General features: G+C 37.7%; 1 protein-coding gene across 1 annotated transcript in view; it reads right to left on the bottom strand.

Annotated features, from left to right (window-relative positions):
• The window catches only part of hsf2 (heat shock transcription factor 2), a 41058-nt gene that overhangs the window by 3282 nt on the left and 15026 nt on the right, over positions 1-22750 (bottom strand). Inside the window, exons 5-11 of the mRNA XM_052025484.1 lie at positions 19556-19631; positions 10050-10111; positions 8601-8682; positions 8378-8508; positions 6023-6259; positions 5305-5410; positions 202-271 (exon numbers count right to left, since the gene is read on the bottom strand). Coding sequence (XP_051881444.1) covers positions 202-271; positions 5305-5410; positions 6023-6259; positions 8378-8508; positions 8601-8682; positions 10050-10111; positions 19556-19631 — 764 coding nt within the window. The remainder of the gene's footprint in view (positions 1-201; positions 272-5304; positions 5411-6022; positions 6260-8377; positions 8509-8600; positions 8683-10049; positions 10112-19555; positions 19632-22750) is intronic.

The raw sequence follows: 22750 nt of genomic DNA, 5'->3' as shown, positions 1-22750 counted from the left end.
GCCCACTGAGGTAAAACTAGCCAGAGAGCAATCAAACTTCCTAAATGACCTGACCCATCAAGTCACCCACATTCACCAAGCTTAAATGGGATGTAATTTAGGCATTCTGTCTAGGTCCAATAAGAGATGAAAAACAACATGAAAATCCACCTTTTATTATAACTACTTGTGGCAAATGTAACAAATTCTATAATCACTAACCAGTATTAGAAGACTTGCTTTCATCCACTTTGGATTCTGTTCCATTAAGGCTTTCTTTAGTTCCTGATACCTAGCATTAAAAAAATCATGTAAACACATTAAATTTAAAAAATGGAATCATGGTGTAAGTACATTTAGTTCCAATATATTCAGCAGCAGCTCACTCACCATTCTTCAAATTACACCCAGAAGAGAGCAGTTTGGATTTGTTTATAAGATGACATTCATGATATTAAAATTATTGTTAACCTATAAGATTCTCCACAACATGCTTTATTGACTTAAACCATAAAATAGAAAGGACATCCAGACACTTATATGTGTGCAGTACCGAAAAACTCAATGATCTGCTATCTGATTGTTTGACATATACTCACTGGGTGCTGTTTCCCCATTCCCTTTTAAGTTTACTAGAGCCCCATTTCCTCATTCTCTCCAAACTCACCAGGGCCGCATTTCCTGTGCTCCCCTTAAACTCATTGGAGCCCCAAATTCCCTTTAAACTCACCAGGTTCGCTGGGATGTTTATTATAGTACTGTGTAGCATCTTACAAAGCAAATTAAAAAAAAGTGTGTTCCAGTAATAATAGGGATAATATCCAATAGTCTGGAAAATCTGCAAGTCTGGCATCATGAATGTCCCAAGGGTGCCAGAGTATCAGAGCTTTACTGTATATCAAGGGTAAAAGATGACAAACATAAATACTAGTAACAGATGGTTCCATGTAAAATAGAAATTAAGCTTTTTAAATATAAAGTGGCCAGACATAATACTGAAAAGTTAAAATGCCACATTTCAGCTATTTCCCTTTGGATTTGGTTTCTAAACCCAAAGAGCCTCACAAAGCTACATGTATTGACAAGATGTGGTGGCTATAATTTTTCTCTATATTGTTAGCTAGTGTGTCCTTGCTGCTGCAATGTGTTCAATATTATTTTCTGAACATTTTATTTTACTAAACAATATGGTGTAGTAATAATTTATATCCTGATTGCACAAGAAACCATTTGATATAAAATATGATTAAGTGGACCAGATTATTCTCCACCCAGATGTATAATAGAAAAGTACAGTTTGTGAAGAGGAATTCACTCACTTTGGTCATACATTTTATCTAACCTTCAAAAATAAATATCAAAGCCAACAATTTTTCTTCCTCTAATACATTTTTTTATATAAAAGTACATGCTCTACTACATCCAGATTAAACAACTAGTAATAGTTTACTGTACACTTCTTATCAAGAGAAAATCTATTGTGGAGGTCAGAAATTTAATTCAGAGGGTCTATGAAGAAATTAGAGGCAAAGTAACAATTGCCTACCAACTTAAAAGGTCTCCCAAAGCCAAGTAAAACCCCAAACTGATTAATCAAACTCACTTTTTGAATGTCATGGCCCAAAGGAGAAATTATTTAAAATATTTCACATACTTTGCTCTCCAAAAATAAAGAATTGCTAGATAACAAAATAGAATTAAATGACTGAGCCAGGTATGAAAAATTACCCATTTCCTTTAAGTTTAGAAGAATGAGGTGTGACCTTATTCAAACATATAAGATCCTAAGGGGGTTTGACAGGGTAGATGTTGGGACATTTTCACTAGTGGAAGAGTCTCAAGCAAGGGGGCATAACTTCAATGCAAGGGGCCAATCATTTGAAACAAAGGTACATAGAGGTCTCTTCTCATAGAGGGTGGTGAATCTCTGGAATTCTCTGCCCTGGCAGGTGGTAGAACTAGTGGAGGTAGATATATATTTGATAGATTGAGGAATAGACAGGTATAGAGAAATAGCACAGAAGAGGAGTTGATGACAATGGAGATCAGCCATGATCACATTAAATGGTGGGGCAGGCCTGAGGGGCTTGATGGCCTAAACCTGCTCCTATTTTGTTGCGTTCTTTTAGTAATACTTCTGATGATATCTGAGAGTAGTCATGGTTTGTTATTTTATAAACAATAATTTCCTTGGGAGGGTAAGTGTTGCAACTGTATCCTCCAAGATGGAATGTTTACGCATAACTTTGAATCTGATAGGCAGCCCATTCATATCCAAAATGTCACTAGTTTCAACTCTTTCACAAGGTAATGGACTTTCTTGGACCCAAAAAGTTATTCAGCAATATATCAGATAATTTAAACTCCAATGTAACTTTCAAGATTTCACTATTGCTTTCTGGGAAGGACGTAGCCTTAAAGATTGCAAGGCACTAATAATTTACCTACAGGAGTGAAGCCAATACAAACATATACCTAGCGTAAAAATCCACCTCAAGTTGAATTTCAAAATAAGACTTGCATTGAATCGCTGCCAGATCTCTCGGTGGGAGAGCATTTTGGAGACAGTGACATAACTCCTTGACCTTTATCATAGCCTTGGAAAGGGATAGGAGCAGACTATATGGGTAAGTATTTAATCGGGGGAGAGGGAATTATGACGCTATTAGGAACTTAGGAGTATAAATTGGGAACAGATGTTCTTGGGGAAGTGCACAACGGAAATGTGGAGGTTGTTCAGGGAGTACTTGTCCCACTGATGCAGGGTAAGGATGGTACAGTGAAGGAACCACGGTTGACAAGAGACGTAGAATATCTTGTTAAGAGGAAGAAAGAAACTTACCTAAGGTTTAGAAGGCAAGGATCAGAGGGCTCTAGAGAGTTACAAGGTAGCCAATGAACTTAGTAGAGCTAGAAGGGGGCATGAGAAGGCCTTGGCGAGTAGGCTTAAGGAAAACCCCAAGGCGTTCTACATGTTTGTGAAGAGGAGGAGGATTACTAGAGTGAGATAACTAGTAGGACCGATCAAGGATAAAAGGGGAAACGTGCCTGGAGTCGGAGGAGGTAGGGGAGGTCCTTAATGAATCCTTTGCTTCAGTATTCACCAGTGAGAGAGACCTTGACGTTTGTGAGGATGGTGTACAACAGGCTGATACGCTAGAGCATATCGACGTGAGGAAAGAGGATATGCTGGAACTTTTGAAAAACATTACGATAGATAAGTCATTGGGGACGAACAGGACATATCCAAGGTTATTATAGAAAGCAAGGGAGGAGATTGCTGTGCCTTTGGCAATGATCTTTGCATCCTCACTAGCCACAGGAGTAGTGCCAGCTGATTGGAGGGTGGTAAATGTGGTTCCTTGGTTCAAGAAAGGGAGCAGAGATAACCCTGGAAATTACAGAGCAGCGAGTCTTACTTCAGTGGTGGGCAAATTACTGCAGAAAATTCTTAGAGACAGGATTTATGAGCATTTGAAGAATAGGCTGATTAGGGACAGTCAGCATGGCTTTGTGAGGGGCAGGTCATGCCTCATGAGCCTGATTGAATTCTTTGAGGATGTGACAAAGCACATTAATGAAGGTAGAGCAGTGGATGTAGTGTACATGGATTTCAGTAAGGTATTGATAAGGTTCCTCATGGAAGGCTCATTCAGAAAGTCAGGAGGCATGGGATCCACGGAAACTTGGTTGTGTGGACTTAGAATTGGCTTGCCCATAGAAGACAGAGGGTGGTTGTAGATGGAGAGTATTCTGCCTGGAGGTTGGTGATCAGTGGTGTACCACAGGGATCTGTTCTGGGACCCCTGCTCTGTGATTTTTATAAATGACTTGGATGAGGATGTTGAAGGGTGGGTTAGTAAATTTGCAGATGACACGAAGGTTGATGGTGCTGTGGATAGTGTAGAAGGTTGCTGTAGATTATAACAGGACATTGATAGGATGCAGAGCTGGTCTGAGAAGTGGCAGATGGAGTTCAACTGGGAAAAGTGTGAAGTGATACACTTTAGAAGATCAAATTTGAAGGCAGAATACAAGGTTAATGACAGGACTCTTAGCAGTGTGGAGGAACAGAGGGATCTTAGGATCCACATCTATAGATCCCTCAAGGTTGCCATGCAGGTTGATAGGGTTGTTAAGTTGTTGTATGGTGTGTTGGCCTTCATTAGTCGGGGTATGAGTTCAAGAGCGGTGAGGTAATATTGCAGCTCTATAAAACTCTGGTTAGACCACACTTGGAGTATTGTGTTCAGTTCTGGTCGCCTCATTATAGGAAGGATGTGGAAGCTTTAAAGAGAGTGCAGAGGAGATTTACCAGGATGCTGTCTGGATTGGAGAGCACGTCTTATGAAGATAGGTTGAGCGAGCTAGGGCTTTTCTCTTTGGAGTGAAGGAGGACAAGAAGTGACTTAATAGAGGTGGTGTTCAAGATGATCGAGTAGACAGTCAGAGACTTTTTCCCTAGGGCAAAAATGGCTAACATGAGGGGGCATAATTTTAAGGTGACTGGAGGAAGGTAAAAGGGGGGGATATCAGAGGCAAGTTTTTTTTACACAGAGAGTGGTGGGCCGGCAGAGGTGGAGGAGGCAGATACATTACGGACATTTAAGAGACTCTTAGATAGGCACACGAATGATAGAGAAATGGAGGGTTATGTGGGAGGGAAGGGTTAGATAGATCTTAGAGTAGGATAAAACGTTGGCACAACATTGTGGGCCAAAAAGCCTGTATTGTGTTGTAATGTTCCATGTTTTGTCTTGTACAAAATCAGCCTTCCAGGAATCAGGACAACTGTAAGTCAGACCAGTTACTACCAGTTACAGAATAAAATGCAATAAAGCATTAGATATCAGTGTCTTTGACAAGAGAGGAAGAAGAATACTGGATGAAGCTGGCCCTAACCCTGACTTGACTGGGGAAAAAATACTGTCAAGTTTGAGTAAGGCATGATAAGCAACAAAGCCAGAAAGCAATGTGATCTATTGTAAGAAGTTAGTATCAGCTGGTTATCAACAGAGCTTAATGAAATAAGCTTACAGCTTCTTATTAGCACAGGATACAGCAAATTTCATTCTTGCTCTTGGCACATTTCTAGAATATTATTAATGCACATCAGCTTCCATACACACATTACTAGACAAAGTGATCATTAGCAAAATGAGTTAAATGCCATAAACAAGATTCAAAATAATTATATATAAAATAAAATAAAATCTAAGGTGTAGTTTTATCCCATGAATAGTTAGTTACCATCTGGTACAAGTGAAAAATGCAGTTTAGATTTGGATTCATATTCAAAAACCTAATTACATGACGGGTACTTACATCTGACAGAATATCTGGATCCACATTGAACTGTTTTCCTGATAACGTAGCCTGAAAATCTTCTAAACTACAGTCAATACTGTCCAAATAATCCATAAGTTCTACCCTGCAAGGCCAGAGATTATTTAATACTTGTTAATGTTAATATGGTATTGATTCAAGTTCATGGAAGTTTTTGAGCAAGGATCAAGTCTACGTCTATGATGTAGACCATGGTAAAAATCAGTGAATCTCACTATTTAATCAAAAACAATAAAAAATGGATTCATACATGCACGCATCTGTTGTAAAGTATACACATGAAATAATTTTGAGCTAGTTGTTTGCATTTCCACATCGTACAATTCACAACGTTGATCTACCTACGAGCTCAAACTCAGTATATATTTAAGTACACCATGACATGAACATACATTGACTTCATTTAGAGTTCTAGAAGGAATGGTGTAGGATGTTACTACAATACACAGAAATCATTGTTTCATTTATTTACCAACTAAGAAAATTTCAAAAACACATCACAATCTACAAATTAGTGAAATTACTTAAGCAGACATATGCAACAGCCAGTAAGCACACAGTATGATTTTAACATATAGTGAATGAATATCCAGAACACATGTCCATTGTTAAGCTTTTTCTTGCAAAGAGTATTGCTTGGACACTAGAACTTGTGTGATATCAAAAATCACACACAAAACTCCTCACATTCACTTACTTGCCAAGAAGATTTATGTTCTGTGAAATAACTGCACTCTCTTTCAAAATGGAGTCCATCATAGATATAGGATCTTCAGAACTTATCGATGATTCAGTATTCGTTGTTTCAACATTGTCGTTTATCATAGTGTTCATAACGTGGTCAGTACTGCATACATCCATTACCTCAGATGATGGAAGTGGTTCCCCATTTTTAGCATTCACTTCATGCAAAGAATTATCCTGTTCTACGACTCTGGAAAGATCAATAAAAGTGCACAAGATACTGATTCAACAGATGATTCATGGAATTTTAGAACTCTTTTTAGGCTGTGTATTTTTCTACACAGATATATGAAAAGAAAATTAAAGCCACAAATAGGACTTTTTCCTCACAGTAGAGCTGTAGGACAGCATCTAATAATTTTCAAAATCTCCAGTTTCCAAAGGGCAACTAATCCTGTAATTAAAATAAATCAATTTAAATGTCAGTTAGTGGATCTCCATAACAATTACCCCTGTTGCATGGCTTTGTTGAACCCACTTGCACATAGCAGTGACTTTTTCTTCCTGATACCCCATTATTAGTATCACTAAACTTTCTTCACTTGATTTTTCAAAGATCACTTACAGACTGGTCTAAAACACAACAGCCCATCGCAGATCAGTAGCTGCAGATTGAAGAAGTTCTCTCACTTTTGTAGACATTTCCTGCAGGTAGGGTACCTAATACCAAAGAAATCTGGAAGAACAGTTCCAATGGCATCGGTAAGTTATGCAAAGATATGGCAGTATTCTCAGAAGTCCTTTTTAATCACAGTATAATGCCACCTTTTGTGCAGTAGCATCAACATCTCAGTACGTGAATGAGCAGTATTATATATTTTTTAATCAATAATACTGCAACTACCAGCTTTGTAGGTCCCAGCAGTTCATGATTGTCTGAGTCAAAACTATCAGCAGAGCTCTGAGATTCACTGTGAAAACATCTGAAATTCCCATGAACTATTGGGAATCTTAAGCAGATCTAATCTGAATAATGTTCTAATGATATTAAAAGTCAGTTGAAAAGGTGCACATTTACAAGGGCAATATACGATGCAAAAAAGAGACCAGAACTTGGTGTTCATCCTGTGATTTTCCTCTGTTAATTTTAAGGATGAAAGTTAATAAGCTGGCAAATACACAGAGTCAAAGTCATACAGCACTGAAACAGGCACTTCCCTGCCACCCCCAACCAGAATGAAAGAATTCCAACTCAGATTTCCTCTAAACCTCCAACCATGTACCCTTAAACCTATGCCCAATGGTTATAGACACTCCTGATAAAAAGAAAAGTTTCTCACCATCCATGCCTGTCAATTTTATATACCTCAATCAGGTCCCTCTGCAGCCTGCTCAGCTCCAAGAAAAACAGACCTGGCCTATCCAGTCTCTCCTCATAGCTGAAATGCTCCATCCCAGGCAATATCCTCGACAACTGCCTGTACACCTTCCAGTCCAATCACATCTTTCCTACAGCATGGTGACCAGAACTGCACAAAGCTCTCCAGCCGTAGCCCAACAAATATTTCATAAAGTCGTACCACAACCTCCCTGCTCTTATATTCTATACCCCAGGATGATGATGACGACAAGTATCCCAACTGCCTTCTTAACCAGCTTATTTACCTATGCTACTGCTGCTATTTGGAATATTTAGACATGGATACCCAAGTTCCTCTTGCCATCCTTACCTTTCAACCTCAGTAAAATATCAGGGCCAACAAGTTCCTCGAACTCCTGTTTAAATAGACTCCTACTTGTTGGATGTTGTTTTACTTGCAAACAGCTGCTCCCAATCTACTTTTGCCAGGTCCTGTTTTATTTTATTGAAATCAGTCCTTCCTCTATTTAGGATACTAACTTGCAGACCATCCTTATCCCTCTCCATATGTATCTTGAAACTTACAGAATTATGATATCTATTCCCAAAATACTCCCTCATTGACACTTCCACCACTTGCCCAGCTTAACTTCTCGAGAATAAACGCAGTAGAGCACCTTTTCTAGTATGACTATTTATGTAATGTCTCAAAAAAAACTGTCCTGGATGCACCATTACAAATCCTTCCCCATCTAAGCCCCTCACACCAAGGCATTACAGGTCAATATTGGAGAAGGTAAAATCCTCCATCAATATAACCCTATTGCTCTTGCACCTTTCTGTGGTTTGTCTACATTTATACTCCTCCATCACCCACTGATTGTTGGGGGGTAGGCAAGTGGAGCTAGTATAACCCCAACAACATGATGCCCCCTTTCTTACTTCTAAGTTTTTTGCTGTAATTCATCAAAGTATGCAAAACATCTATTAATTGGGAATTAGTCATACTCATTAGTAGAAACTGCAGATGCTTCATCCTCTTCAGTTTTTTCTGTTGGCTTGTCTGTGATGTCACAAATGACAATATCATCTAAGGTTCTAACACATTGCTTCACACCATTTGGTCCATGCACAGGTACCTACCATGAACGATATAATTAAAAAAAATTATTTCCAACCGCATATCTTAAGAAGTGAAAAAAATTAGAACTTCAAAAAGGTGCTTATTTACATGAGTTGCATCGTCAGTTTCTTTGACTAAGTGATGAAAATATTTTGGCTTAGAAGGTCCAGAGGTATTAATCATTATTGGCCTGAAGTAAAGAAAGAAAAGTTAAGTATGTACAAGTTTAATACATGAACCAAGACAACCCAAGCACCAACCGTAAAATAGTAAAAGTGAACTAACCAGATTGTGCAATTCTTGCTTCAGGATTTATTAATATACACACACACAAAGAAAGACAAATTGGAAGGCTACGAGCTAGATTGATTGATAGAGAATACTAGCCTGATAAATATATTATATCCTAATCACAGCCAGGCACATTCTTCCACTTATATAATACAAAATTCTATGAGACTAAGAAGTGGAAACAAAGGGGGGCATCATCTAATTCCCACACATAGCACAGCACTGAATGTACCAATAACAGTTTGCTTCACAAGTAATTTAACTTCAGGCTGATGGATAACATTTTGATGGGCCTTGAAAACTCAGATTTCTTGGAGAATGTACATTTTCTTGTCTCTCTTTGTAAATTGTCAAGAAAATGCCTAAATAAAAAAGCCAGCTGTAGGCAGTTGTACTGTATAATATTTATGTACCTTAATATTAGATGGATTTTAAACATTCATTGCCTATCATTTTACCATGGAATTCACTAACGGGTCAAGCTGCATTTGAGAAACATATTGCTTCAATTTATAACAATGTTTTTATTTAAATTAGCAGAGTTCAACAGCAGAAATTTTAAAGGGCTATGCATTGCCATTTAAATTTTAAAGTGCTTGTTACTAAACAAATAGACTAATGAAATAATGCATATAGTTCAATAATACTTAAAATAGTAATCAAATCAAACTCTGATATTTGGTGTCAATCATAAATTCAATTACATTACCAGTAATTAACAAGCATTTACTCTAAAACCTAACGAATCTGTACAAGTAAATAACTTCCTTGACAGAAGGCAGAATGCAATCTAATTTTGAAATTAGAAGCTAAAAATGTAAAATTGATGAGATTTCATAATGTATTATTTTGAGGTGCTAAGATGTGACAATTTGCAATTGCCTTGAATTGCATACTAAAGTTCAACTTTGAAATTTAAAAGAAGCTACAAAATACAATTTCATTGCACAATGTACAAAATAATGTGGATTACTTGCTGTACAAACATATTGTAATTTCTTGAGAAGTAAAGTCAAGAACATTATTAATCTTATGAACTTGAATGTCCAGAAACAAATCATATAATAGTCTGGGGAAATTGATACAACCATACCACCAACTATTGTTTATAATGTAAAAAATCTTTCAAAAGGTGCTTCATTTAAAATTATATTCACAAACTAAATGCAATTACATGGAGACCTGAATGTTCCCAAACTACTGGACATGATTGAAATGAAAACCGACGCTAATGTCAAAAAAAATTTGCAAAATAGACATACATACCTTTTCCGCTTCAAAGTAACAATTTGGTTATTCTGCACCAAACTAACGATAAATTTAATAATCTGAAAAACAGGGAGTGTAAATATTTTTGAATTTTCAACTACGTCTGAAAAGTCAACATCTTTCTCCTAAAAGTCATATACAGCTGTAAATATGTTCTAGCAACCAGAGCTACTCTAACAGTAAGAAATACCTGATTTTTTTTTCTAGTTTTACTACCTAGCAGATCTAAATAATATTGTGTAAGCAATAAGCAAAAGTTGTTAAAGATCTCTTAAAATATGCCAAAGCCTTAGATATTTACATAAAGCCCAGAAGTCTAAACTTAAGAACAGCTTCTTCCCCGCTGCTATCAGATTTCTGAATCGATCACCTCTTTCACAACCCCTCCCTGGTGGTGCTACCATGTTCTTGGACTCTTAATTCTAGCTCTCTAGGTTAATTTGTTATTATCACTTTAGCATTTTTTGAACTACTTTAGATTGCAATACAATCTTTGCACCATTCTGCTGTTTTGCGCTCATTGTTGTATTTATTCTTGTATTTAGTATGAGCATGTTGTTACGGACTCAGTGAAAGTCCCTTTAAGATAGAGAGTGTGTGTGTATGTGTGTGTGGGGCGTGCTTACGTCAATAGAAGATAAAGGACGTAATGACGTTGTTGAAGAAGTCAGAAGAAGAAGAAGAAGGAGAGAGAGAGAAGGGAGAGAGACACCAGCCTGCTTGTTTTCTCTATCGATGGATGAGAAACAATATCTGTGTTTGCCACTGAAATCCATGTATGGAAGTTGGAAGTAATCCGGTGGAGTTCACTTTGTTGCTGACCTGTAGAAGGAAACAGGTATTTGTGTGTGGACGACCACGGTTCGGATGCTTTTCGGGGTGAGGAAGTCACTACCGAGTAAACACTGAAGTGTCGTTTGGGTTCCATCGTGGAACATTTGGATTTCGTATGTACTCTCTCTATGTTTTTCTACATCTACATCTTATCTTCAGACAACGGTGGTTGTTGAAGAAGCCCTTGCTCATGTTTCACCTTATGGCTTGCGGAACTGAACTTTAAGAACCATTCCGGAACTGGGAGTTTTGGACTTTGTCACACACACACACGAAGAGTTTAGTTTTGGGGATAACGTTCGAGGTTTAACATTTTTGAATTCTAACATACTAACATTTTTTTTAACTTTTATTTTACGTATTATCATAAGTAGTGATTAATAAAATAGTTTTTAACACTGAATCATGCTCAGTGTGTTTCTTTTGTTGCTGGTTTGTGACAAAATTGGGGGCTCGTCCGGGATCGTTCCCAAGATTAACGAGTGTCATCTGGGATCGTTCCCCAGATTGACGAGATTTGTTCGGGATTCAATCCAAAGATTTTTGAGGAAGGTCTGATAAATTCTTTTTAATTGGCTTGTGTGTGTGGAAACCAGCAGCAATGGATATTAAGGCATTTTTGGAGTCACCAACCCAAAAGGGATTGGGGGTGGCGAAAAAGGATGATTTGATAAAGATTGCTACAAGGCTAAACCTTACAGAAGTAAAGCAGTCTATGAGAAAGGCAGATATTCAGAGATTGATAGCTGGCCATTATGTGGAAAAGAAGGTGTTTGAGAAGGAAGTGTTAAAACAGTTTCCTGGCAGTGAAATAGCAATTTCTGAGGCACAGGTGCAGCTGGCAAAGATAGAGGCTGAACGAGAGCAAACCCAGTTAAAGATAGAAGCTGAACGAGAACAAACCCAGTTAAAGATAGAAGCTGAACGAGAACAAACCCAGTTAAAGATAGAGGCCGAGCGAGAGAAATTAGATGCCGAACAAAAGAGATTAGAGGCCGAACAAAAGCTAACTCAGATGAAGATAGAGGCTGATCTAGCAATGAAGCAGATGGAATTGAAGAGGATGGAGCTGGATAGTGAGGAAGAGGAGAAAAAGAGGCAGCATGAGTTACAAATGAAGCGTAGGAGTTCGGAATCTGATTCTGATGATGGTTTTTCAGCCAGCAGGGAGGTTCGATTAGTCCCTCCGTTTGAAGAAGATCAGGTTGATCAGTATTTCCAACATTTTGAAAAGGTTGCTGTGAGTTCAAACTGGCCAAGGAAAGGATGGGCTCTTATGGTACAGAGTGTGATTAAAGGTAAAGCTCAAAAAGCTTATTCTGCTTTGTCTGTTGAGGATGCAGCTGATTATACCAAGGTAAAACAAGCTATTTTGAAGGCCTATGAATTGGTTCCTGAGGCTTATAGACAAAAATTTAGAGACTTGAGGAAATCTGCAGATCAGACTTATATGGAATTTGCCAATGGAAAGAGAATATGTTTTGAACGATGGTACATGGCTAAAAATGTAGATGGGGATTATGATAAATTGACAGAATTGATACTAGTGGAAGACTTTAAAAGATGTGTTCCAGCTGAATTAACAACATATTTAAATGAAAAGGCAGTGGAAACTTTACAAGAAACTGCTAGGTTGGCAGATGATTATGCTTTAACCCATAAATCCAAATGGGGACAACCTAAAACCTTTCAAAAGAGTTACAAAGACAATCCAGGTAAACCAGAGATTAAATTGGGAGGTAATCAAAAAGGAAAAGATGAAAAGAAGCCAGGGCTGGAGAAACCTGTTGAGCGTACTTGTTATTACTGTAGGAAACCTGGCCATGTGATATCTAATTGTGCCCTTTTGAAGAAAAAGAAGGAAGCTGTGCCCAATGCTTGCTTTCAGGCAATTAAAAATCAAAAAGGTTTAGGAGATGCTGTTAAAGATCAGTCCTTGCAAGAGGGAAAAGCGGAAAAGTTGGAGGAGGTGAGAAAAGAATTCCGTTCGTATGTATCAGAGGGTTTTGTTTCACTGAATGATGAGTTACCCCAGGTGCCAGTGAAAATTCTTAGAGATACTGGGGCTAGTCAATCTCTCTTGCTGGACAGTGTTTTAAATTTTGGTGAAGAAAGTGACACTGGTGAAGTAAATCTAGTACGAGGCGTTACAGGTGAGACCATGTCTGTCCCTTTTCACAGGGTGATTTTAAAGTCAAAGTTCGTAGAAGGACCAGTCGAGATAGGGATAAGACCTAGTTTGCCAGTGGAAGGAGTTTCTTTGTTATTGGGAAATGACCTTGCAAATGGAGAAAGTGATCCTGTGGTACGGTTAACAACCAAACCAAGGATTGATGAGTCTGAGAATGATCCAGATGTTTACCCATCATGTGCGGTGACTCGAGCTAGAGCTAGAGAATTAGCCAAGACAGACAGTCCGATGCAGTCTGATGTGGTTCCTTGTGACAGTCCTAAACAGGAAGAAAATTATGATGCCTTATCTGAGACTTTTCTGTCTTCATTGGAGGATCAACATCCTTATAGTGAGCCTGAATTTAAACATTTGTCTTTGTCGAGGAAGGATTTTATGGTGGAACAGACAAAGGACCCTGAGTTGACAGAATTGAAAGAAAAAGCACTCTCATGTGAGGAGATTGAAAAAGTGCCAACTGGATACTATGTCAAAAATGGAGTGTTAATGAGGAAATGGAGACCTCCTCATGTTCCTGTTACTGAGGAATGGGAAGTTATTCATCAGGTTGTTGTTCCAAAAGTTTATAGGGATGAGATTTTAAACCTGGCCCATAGTATGCCTTTGGGTGGTCATTTTGGTGTGAATAAAACTGTAGGGAAGATCTTGAAACAATTCTATTGGCCTGGTTTGAGAAAAGATGTGGTGATGTTTTGTCGAACCTGCCACACATGTCAGATGGTAGGTAAACCAAATCAAAAACCCCCTGTGGCTCCTTTGAAACCAATTCCTGCTTTTGGGGAGCCCTTTTCGAAGGTGATTGTGGACTGTGTTGGCCCCTTACCAAAGTCTAAGACTGGAAATCAGTATTTGTTAACCATCATGTGTGCCACTTCTAGATTTCCAGAGGCAATACCCCTTAGAAATATTAAGGCCAAGACGGTGTCAAAGGCTCTTGTAAAACTTTTTACCTTGTTTGGTTTGCCAAAAGAAATACAATCTGATCAAGGTAGTAATTTTATGTCAAAAAATTTTCAACAAATAGTCTATGAGCTGGGAGCAAAGCAGATTGTATCATCTGCATATCACCCAGAATCTCAAGGAGCTCTGGAGAGATTTCATTCTACTCTCAAAAATATGCTGAAGACTTATTGCTTTGAAAACACCAAGGATTGGGACGAAGGTATCCATTTACTTTTGTTTGCCGTTAGAGAATCGATCCAGGAGTCAATCGGATTTAGTCCGTTTGAGCTTGTGTTTGGACATAGGGTGAGAGGACCTTTGGAGTTGTTAAGAGAGCAATGGGTTAATGAGGAAGTTCACTTGAGTCTGTTGGACTATGTCCAAAAATTTAAAACTCGGTTGGAGAGAGTCTGCCAGCTAGCGAGAGAGAATCTGAAAACAAGCCAGATAAGAATGAAGACATATTTTGATAGACGTGCTCGGCCTAGGACATTCGCAGTGGGGCAAAAGGTGTTGGTATTTTTCCCTAGCCAAAATAATCCCTTGCAAGCTCGTTTTTCTGGACCCTATGTTATTGAATCTCGAGTGACTGATCTAACATATATAATCAAAACACCAGATAGACGCAAGAAAACACAACTCTGTCATGTAAACATGCTAAAACCTTATTATGAGAGGGATTCAGTGGTGGCCTTGGTGGATGGTGTAAAGGTTGTTTCTAGAATGCCTGATGTTGATGTTGAGGAAGGCCAATTTAGACCAAATATTGTTCCATCGAAACTAAAAAACAAAAATATCCTGGAGAACCTTGAAACGAAGTTGGACCATTTACAAGTTTCACAAAAACAACAGATGAGAGAATTAATTTTAAAATTTAAAAATCTGTTCCCAGATGTTCCAAACAGAACATCGATAATTACCCATGATGTTGATGTTGGGGATGCAAAACCAATCAAACAACACCCATATCGAATGAATGTGGAAAAAAGTAAACTTGTTGATCAGGAAATAAAATACATGTTGGAAAATGATATTATTAGACATTCTAGTTCAAATTGGAGTTCGCCCTGTGTTATTGTACCTAAACCTGATGGAACTGTTAGATTTTGCACAGATTACAGGAAAGTGAATGCTGTAACAAAGTCAGATGCTTACCCTATTCCTAGGGTGGATGATTGCATAGACAGAGTGGGAAAGGAAAAATTTCTTACAAAGATTGACCTATTAAAAGGGTACTGGTGTGTTCCATTAACAGATAGAGGACGAGAGATTTCAGCCTTTGTAACCCCTTCTGGATTGTATGAATACAATGTTTTGCCATTTGGAATGAAAAATGCTCCGGCAACATTTCAAAGAATGATTAATTCAGTGATTCATGGGTTAAAACATACAGATGCCTACATTGACAACTTAGTGACTGGGAATGATACTTGGGAAGATCACATCACTGCGTTAGAAAGGTTGTTTGAAAGACTTTCCAAGGCTAACCTTACAGTTAACTTGGCTAAAAGTGAATTTGGCCATGCCACTGTGACGTATCTTGGTTATGTTGTAGGTCAAGGCAAGCAAGCTCCTGTTCAGGCAAAAGTTCAAGCAATATCTGAGTTCCCTATTCCCACAGGTACGAGGACTGTTAGAAGATTTTTGGGAATGGTTGGATATTATCGAAAATTTTGTAAAAATTTTGCTGATATTGCTCTTCCCCTAACTAATCTTCAGAAGAAGGGAGTAAAGTTTGTTTGGACAGATTCTTGTCAAGAAGCATTTGAGAAGCTGAAAGCCATTTTATGCTACCATCCTGTGCTCAGAACACCTGACTTTGAAAAGCCATTTTCATTAGCAGTAGATGCCAGTGATGAAGCTGCAGGAGCTGTGTTGTTGCAAAAGGGTGACCTTGATGATATTGACCATCCTGTAGCTTACTTTTCAAAGAAATTTAATGAGCATCAAAAGAATTATTCCACCATAGAGAAAGAATTACTGTCGCTTGTTTTAGCCTTGCAACATTTCAGTGTATATGTTTGCACCGCTCAGAAACCATTGACTGTGTATACCGATCATAACCCATTGGTGTTTCTGAGCCGAGTCAAAAACAAGAACAGAAGGCTGTTAAACTGGAGTTTAATTTTGCAAGAGTTTGATCTCATGATAACTCACATTAAAGGCAAAGATAATGTGATTGCTGATTGTCTTTCCCGATGTTAAATGGGAAACATGTATCTGTACTAATCTGATAGTCTGTAGTTGTGTAGCATGATAATTATTAACATTACTAACTGTATGCGCAGTTAAAATTTTCTTGGGAAAATTTTTTTTTAGGTGGGAGGTGTTACGGACTCAGTGAAAGTCCCTTTAAGATAGAGAGTGTGTGTGTATGTGTGTGTGGGGCGTGCTTACGTCAATAGAAGATAAAGGACGTAATGACGTTGTTGAAGAAGTCAGAAGAAGAAGAAGAAGGAGAGAGAGAGAAGGGAGAGAGACACCAGCCTGCTTGTTTTCTCTATCGATGGATGAGAAACAATATCTGTGTTTGCCACTGAAATCCATGTATGGAAGTTGGAAGTAATCCGGTGGAGTTCACTTTGTTGCTGACCTGTAGAAGGAAACAGGTATTTGTGTGTGGACGACCACGGTTCGGATGCTTTTCGGGGTGAGGAAGTCACTACCGAGTAAACACTGAAGTGTCGTTTGGGTTCCATCGTGGAACATTTGGATTTCGTACGTACTCTCTCTATGTTTTTCTACATCTACATCTTATCTTCAGACAACGGTGGTTGTTGAAGAAGCCCTTGCTCATGTTTCACCTTATGGCTTGCGGAACTGAACTTTAAGAACCATTCCGGAACTGGGAGTTTTGGACTTTGTCACACACACACACGAAGAGTTTAGTTTTGGGGATAACGTTCGAGGTTTAACATTTTTGAATTCTAACATACTAACATTTTTTTTAACTTTTATTTTACGTATTATCATAAGTAGTGATTAATAAAATAGTTTTTAACACTGAATCATGCTCAGTGTGTTTCTTTTGTTGCTGGTTTGTGACAATGTAAAATATTTACTCTGTGAGCTTTATGCGAGCAAGGAATTTCATTACACCCTGATGTATTTGACAATAAACTAATCTATACTATCTTTAATGCAGTAAAGTATCTCAAAGTTGCTTTACAGAACTTCACCAGAAAAAAAAGAGCAAAACAGATGATAAATAAAGGACATGAAAATTGGTAGGTTTTTTTTTTAAATAAAAGGGTCTTAAAAGGATTAGAGAAAGCTTTAGGTCCTTTTGCCAACTGGGCCCTATGATGATCCAGAAGGAGTGGAGGATGCAGACTGAGAGTATTAGAACTGGAAGATAATCAAGTCTGGAGAGATGAGGGGAGGAAGTCATGGAGGAGTTTAAACCTGAAGCATTGATGGGGCAATAGCAATTGAACATCAGCAAGCAAGTGAATTTGAGCCAGTAATACTTTGCACAGTTTGAGATTAGCAAAGTCTTGAATGAGCTTAAGTTTGTGCAAGTGGAAGATGGGAGGCAGGAGAACAGTTGAACAAAGCATGAAACATGGCTTGTGGAGATACAATGAAACACAAATTGGAATTGGTGATACAGGTGACATAAGATGAAAGGATATTCAACCCTGAGCTTTTGAATTTGTAAGTTGTTGACGTGTGACTCAGTCTGATATAACAGCCTACAAGAATAGAACAGTTGGCTATGGAAAAGGTTAGTGGAGGCAGCAGGAGACAACAGCTTCAAATCTTCCCAACTGGAGGATGTTACAGCCAAGTCACAACATCCTGGCTGTAGAGAAATTGAGAGCGATAGTGGTTTAAATAACAAGCCTGGGTATCACCAATGCAGATGCTAAATATGAAGAGTTCCAAACATGAAGGTAAGATTGCTGAAGTTGAGGTGTTGGGCAAGGGAGGGTTTAGATGCAGAAAAAGCTAGAAAATGAGCCAAAATGTTGAAGAGTCTCCAGGTAAGTGCTATGGATAAGAGTATAATTGGGTAAGTGCATTCCCAATCAACAGAACAGAGAAGTACTTGTGAAGGAAGGCATGATTATGTCAAAGGATCAGAATTTGAGAAGGATGAGAATTCTGGTGGAGAGAAAGGGGTTTACTTTGAGGCAATGAAGAGTTCAGAAGCTATATTTATATGGTTTTCTGGTCATCCAAAGTGCATCACAACTAATTGACTATAGTGATGAAACTATGATCATAGCAATTTGCATCTATGACCAGATAATCCCTTTTAATCATTCTGATTCAGGGTAAACAACAGACTTGCTAAACAGTTCTTCCTCTACCCATTGTCAAGTGATAATGTCATTCAGAGAGGGAGACAGCATTTAATATTTCATCTTAAAGGTGACACCTTCAACAGTACAGTGCTGAAGTTCAACTCACATTATGCAATGTTCTCTTTTAAGGCATAACAATAGCATATTTAAAAAGGTGGGACCAGTTAATATGGGAGCCAGAAAGTTGGTTGGTTGAGAGTTTAGCTAGAATAGGATCAATAGAAGGATAAACAAACCAACAGCAGCATCCAGCACCGATGACCTATTTACATTCAATCAGCTACACTGGGGTAGCCATGTTGTTTGTGTGTCCAAAACCATACTTCCCAAAACAGATACATGATTCCAAGCTATGTCATGGGAAGAGATCAGATGGACAGAAGAAAAGATTCAAGGATGTGCTCAAAGTTTCATTGAAGCAGTACTGCATACTCATTGACTCCTGGGAATCTATAATCCATGATAGTTCAAAGTGGAGGAGCAGCATTTGGGAACTTCAAAGCTATGCATCGCGAGCATATAGAAGCTCTGTGGCAAGAAAAGAGCACACCACCTCACTCCTGACCAATCTGCAGTTCCACCAGTAGCCTGATCAGCCATCTCACAATGCACAATACCAGAGTGGAAGCAAATCATTCATTATTATGTGCAACTGCCCAAGAAGAAAAAAGGGACCAAAAGGCTGGTCTCAAGAAATAGTCAGCCACATTAGAAATTGAGAATTTAAGTGCAGGGTCCACTGGGCAAGGGTACATGAGTACATGTTTCAAAATTAGGAAAGGACTAGAATAAAATCTTAAGCCTTGTAATATTTGCCCTAGTATTGTTATCTAATATCATCTGTCTGCTCCAGAGACCTTTTTAGAGGATCTATATAAATGTAAATTTTATTGAACAGAATTTGAAGAATGCATCAAATTCTGAAAACCACACAACATAGCAAAAATATAGAATAGTTTAAGTCAAACTTTAAGAGACATTCATTCCAAATCATTCAATACAAATTTTGACTTGGAAGGAGTAACTGGTATAAAAAGATTACATTTGATACAAGTTTTGCAATTTCACATTTGAAAAAAACCATTGTAGTCAAAAACTAAAAATTATCTTAAACAGCTTAGGAAGGACAGGTAATCTAATTACACAGGACAAGTATTTTAAGGAAGGTTCTTTAGTCAGATAATGAAATTTTATGTAGCATTTGAACCAAAGTTGAAACATTTTACCTGTCTGATTACTTGCTGTTGCTGTGCGTGTTTCTGTCTAAGATCTCCAATCTCTCTCCATAGAGTTTCATTCTCCCTGTCAATAAGCAAATAAAAATAAAACATTGTCAAGTTGGCAGCAACACTACCTTATGAACTTATTACCTAATAATTGTTATAAACCAAAATGAAGATAATGAAATATCTATGTATCACAATAGCTTGATGAGTTATAATTTGGGATTGGGACAGGGAGAAGAGAAAAACCAACAGATTTCTGTTCATTTGTATACCACTTTGAATTAACATAGGAACAGGGCCAGACTATTTAGCCCCTCTAGCCTCATCAGCCAATGAGGTCATGTGACCCACCACATACTCACTTTTGGCACATATCCCCAAGTAACCTTGCTGAACAAAAAAAAATGCATTCCAGATTTAAAATTAAGTTATTATTTTGCAAGCTGAAAAAAGAAAGTTTCAGACATCTGCTACCTTTTGCATCTTGCAGTATTTCCATGAAGGCCTATAAGAAATTAGAGCAAGACATACATCCCCCTTGCCCTAGCCTCAACTAAAGAAAATAGTTTCTAGCCTCTTTATAAAATAATTCTTATTAATAACTTGAAAACTTAAAAAAAATCAAATACACCCTTAAATTCCAGGAATACAACAAAAGATCATGGAATCTCTCTTTGACTCTTCAAGCATCTAGATATCCTTCAGGCAAATCCATTCAACACTCCTACCTAGATGGTAGCACCTTCACCATGCAAAGTTGAGGTTTTGGGTCTCACTCTAGAGAAGAGCTAAAAAAAAAGAAACTAGACCAAGGGAATGCTGCACAGTTGTAGGTATTACCTATTGGATGAGATTTTTTAAAATCAGGGTCCCACCTAGCACTTGGGAGATGTAGTAGATTGGCTGGCACTATTTCAAACAGGACTGAGTTATCCCAAGGATCCATGCAAATAATTATTCTTCAATTGAGGTCTCCAAGATTAACAGTCTTATCAAATTGCCATTTTGTGGAAGCTTCCTGTGTGCAACATGGCTGCCACATTTCCTATATAACAGAATTGACTTCAGTTTAAAATTACATTGTTGACTGTACAGCACTTTGTGACATCCTGATGCATTAAGTGGTTCTCTGAAATGTAAAATTCTTTCACTCCCTCCAAGACTAAACTTTTCATCCCAGTGTATGGTATCCAGAATTGCACCTATTATCTTTGTGGTCCAAACTGGACCTTGCTCAACCAATAACAAAACTTCCACCTCTTTGAATTTTACTGCTCTAGATACTAGCACCTGCATTCTATTGGTCTCGGATTAAATTCATGGACCTATAAGTCTCTTTGGATCTTCAATGTTCCTAGATTTTCATCACTTACTCTATACTATCCTTTTTAGGTCCAAAGTATAAACAATTATGATATAATGCTTCTATTTACACTGCTTAAAATGTCTATCTTTGTGGCATCAGCTAAGAGACTATAAATAAGATAATTGCAACCCCACAACCAGTTACATCCTGATAATCTGATATTTTGTCTTTCTCTCTCCCACCAGTCAATTTTAAATTGATTTGCATTCCCTCATCCATTATTTCAGTTACTCCTTCGAAAAATTTCACATTTTATCCGCCACAAGCTAACATTTATGAAATTATCCAGTTTCCTTTTAAAAAAAACTTGAAGTATTCAGTCACGCTAGTCTAAATTAAAAACTTTTCGTAACGTTAAGCAAACTAGTGCATAACAGTTGGTTCTCATTCTCACTTATCTTAAATAGCAAATGTGCATTTTTCCCAATCTAAAAGAGCTGCACCCTAATCAAATTAGTTAGGTCATCTGCAATATTCTCATTTAAAGAAAACTCTAGTATAAGTCACCTGGCCCTGGGAAACTCACTCTAATCCATTCTCTTTATTATTATCACTTTTCTTAAAGTGGTCAGTTCCTATCCACTTTATTATTTACTTGGAAAATGTGACATGCTAACTGCTTCCACACTGTGAATGTTAACACAAAGTTAATTATTTATTAATCTCTCTATTCCCTTATTTAAAATATCACTGGCTATTTTCAAGTTTCCCCAACTCCTTTTGCAGCTGATTTGCTTCATTTGGTTCTTCCAGTCAGAAAGATCAGCCAATCTGTGCATTTCTATATGCCTCTTTCTATGTGTGGTATTCTTTACCCATCCAGTGTTTCTTTTTGGCAAGTGTGGATCTTGCCCCTCAAGGTTAATAAGCCTCGCAATGAATTAAAGTTGCTCCTGAAGAGATCTTGCTTATCTGTCACTTTATCCATGAGCATCTTTGCCTAGTTTAATATGGATGATTTGAATCATTATACAGTAGTTGACCGTATCTAAATCTGGAATCGTATCATTTTTCCACATTTGTTATTAGATAATTGTTAACTGAATTTGCCTCATTAATAAATCTATCATAACCTCTGGCCTTATTAGTTCTGTTACATCTCACTGCAAAAGACTATCCCAAATCCACAAGAAATTTCTTTTTTCTGACAAGATCAATATCTTTAACTCAATCAAAATGCAAGTTAAAAACTGTCAAAACATTTCTATAATCATTTCTTTTTCATTTAATCTCCAAACTTATACATTGCTCAATTTAAACTACACAACGGGAAATACTGGCAACTGCCATCACAATCAGACAATTTTTTTATCCGTTAATTTTACCCAAAAGTTTCCGCTGCCTGGACATCTATCACTGGTGATTTCGTTCTCAATAATTCTGGCCATTTCCACCATGTCACCATTTTCCCTATTCTTCCTATAAACCTGATAATCAGGGGTTTACACCTTGAAATACAAGACAATGATTCTTTATCATATTTCCTGATGATCAAAGTGATCTTTTCCAAAATAGAACAAGCTATTGGGGAACCATGGGGAAGATATAAAAATCATGCAAGATACATCATCTTCCTTAAAAGAAAAAAGGGTTCACTTACAAACTGATATTTCAAAATAATTTATTTTTGTATGATAAAATTTAGGCAAATACCAAACACTTTATTTGGTCCTCATTACTCAGAGAAGACATCCAGAGAAACACATATACTTGTAAGGGAATCCAATTCTCAGTTTGTTCTAGTATTTGCCGTATTTACATGAACCAATAAACCCAAGGACAAGAACAGAAAATTCTGTTCCTATTTTGCAACCTGGTTAAGGAAACAA

Source organism: Pristis pectinata, chromosome 10, assembly GCF_009764475.1.
Source record: "Pristis pectinata isolate sPriPec2 chromosome 10, sPriPec2.1.pri, whole genome shotgun sequence".
In the NCBI taxonomy this organism is placed as follows: Eukaryota; Metazoa; Chordata; class Chondrichthyes; order Rhinopristiformes; family Pristidae; genus Pristis; species Pristis pectinata.
Note: the sequence above shows the minus strand (reverse complement) of the source record. Positions and strands in the feature narration are given on the sequence as shown.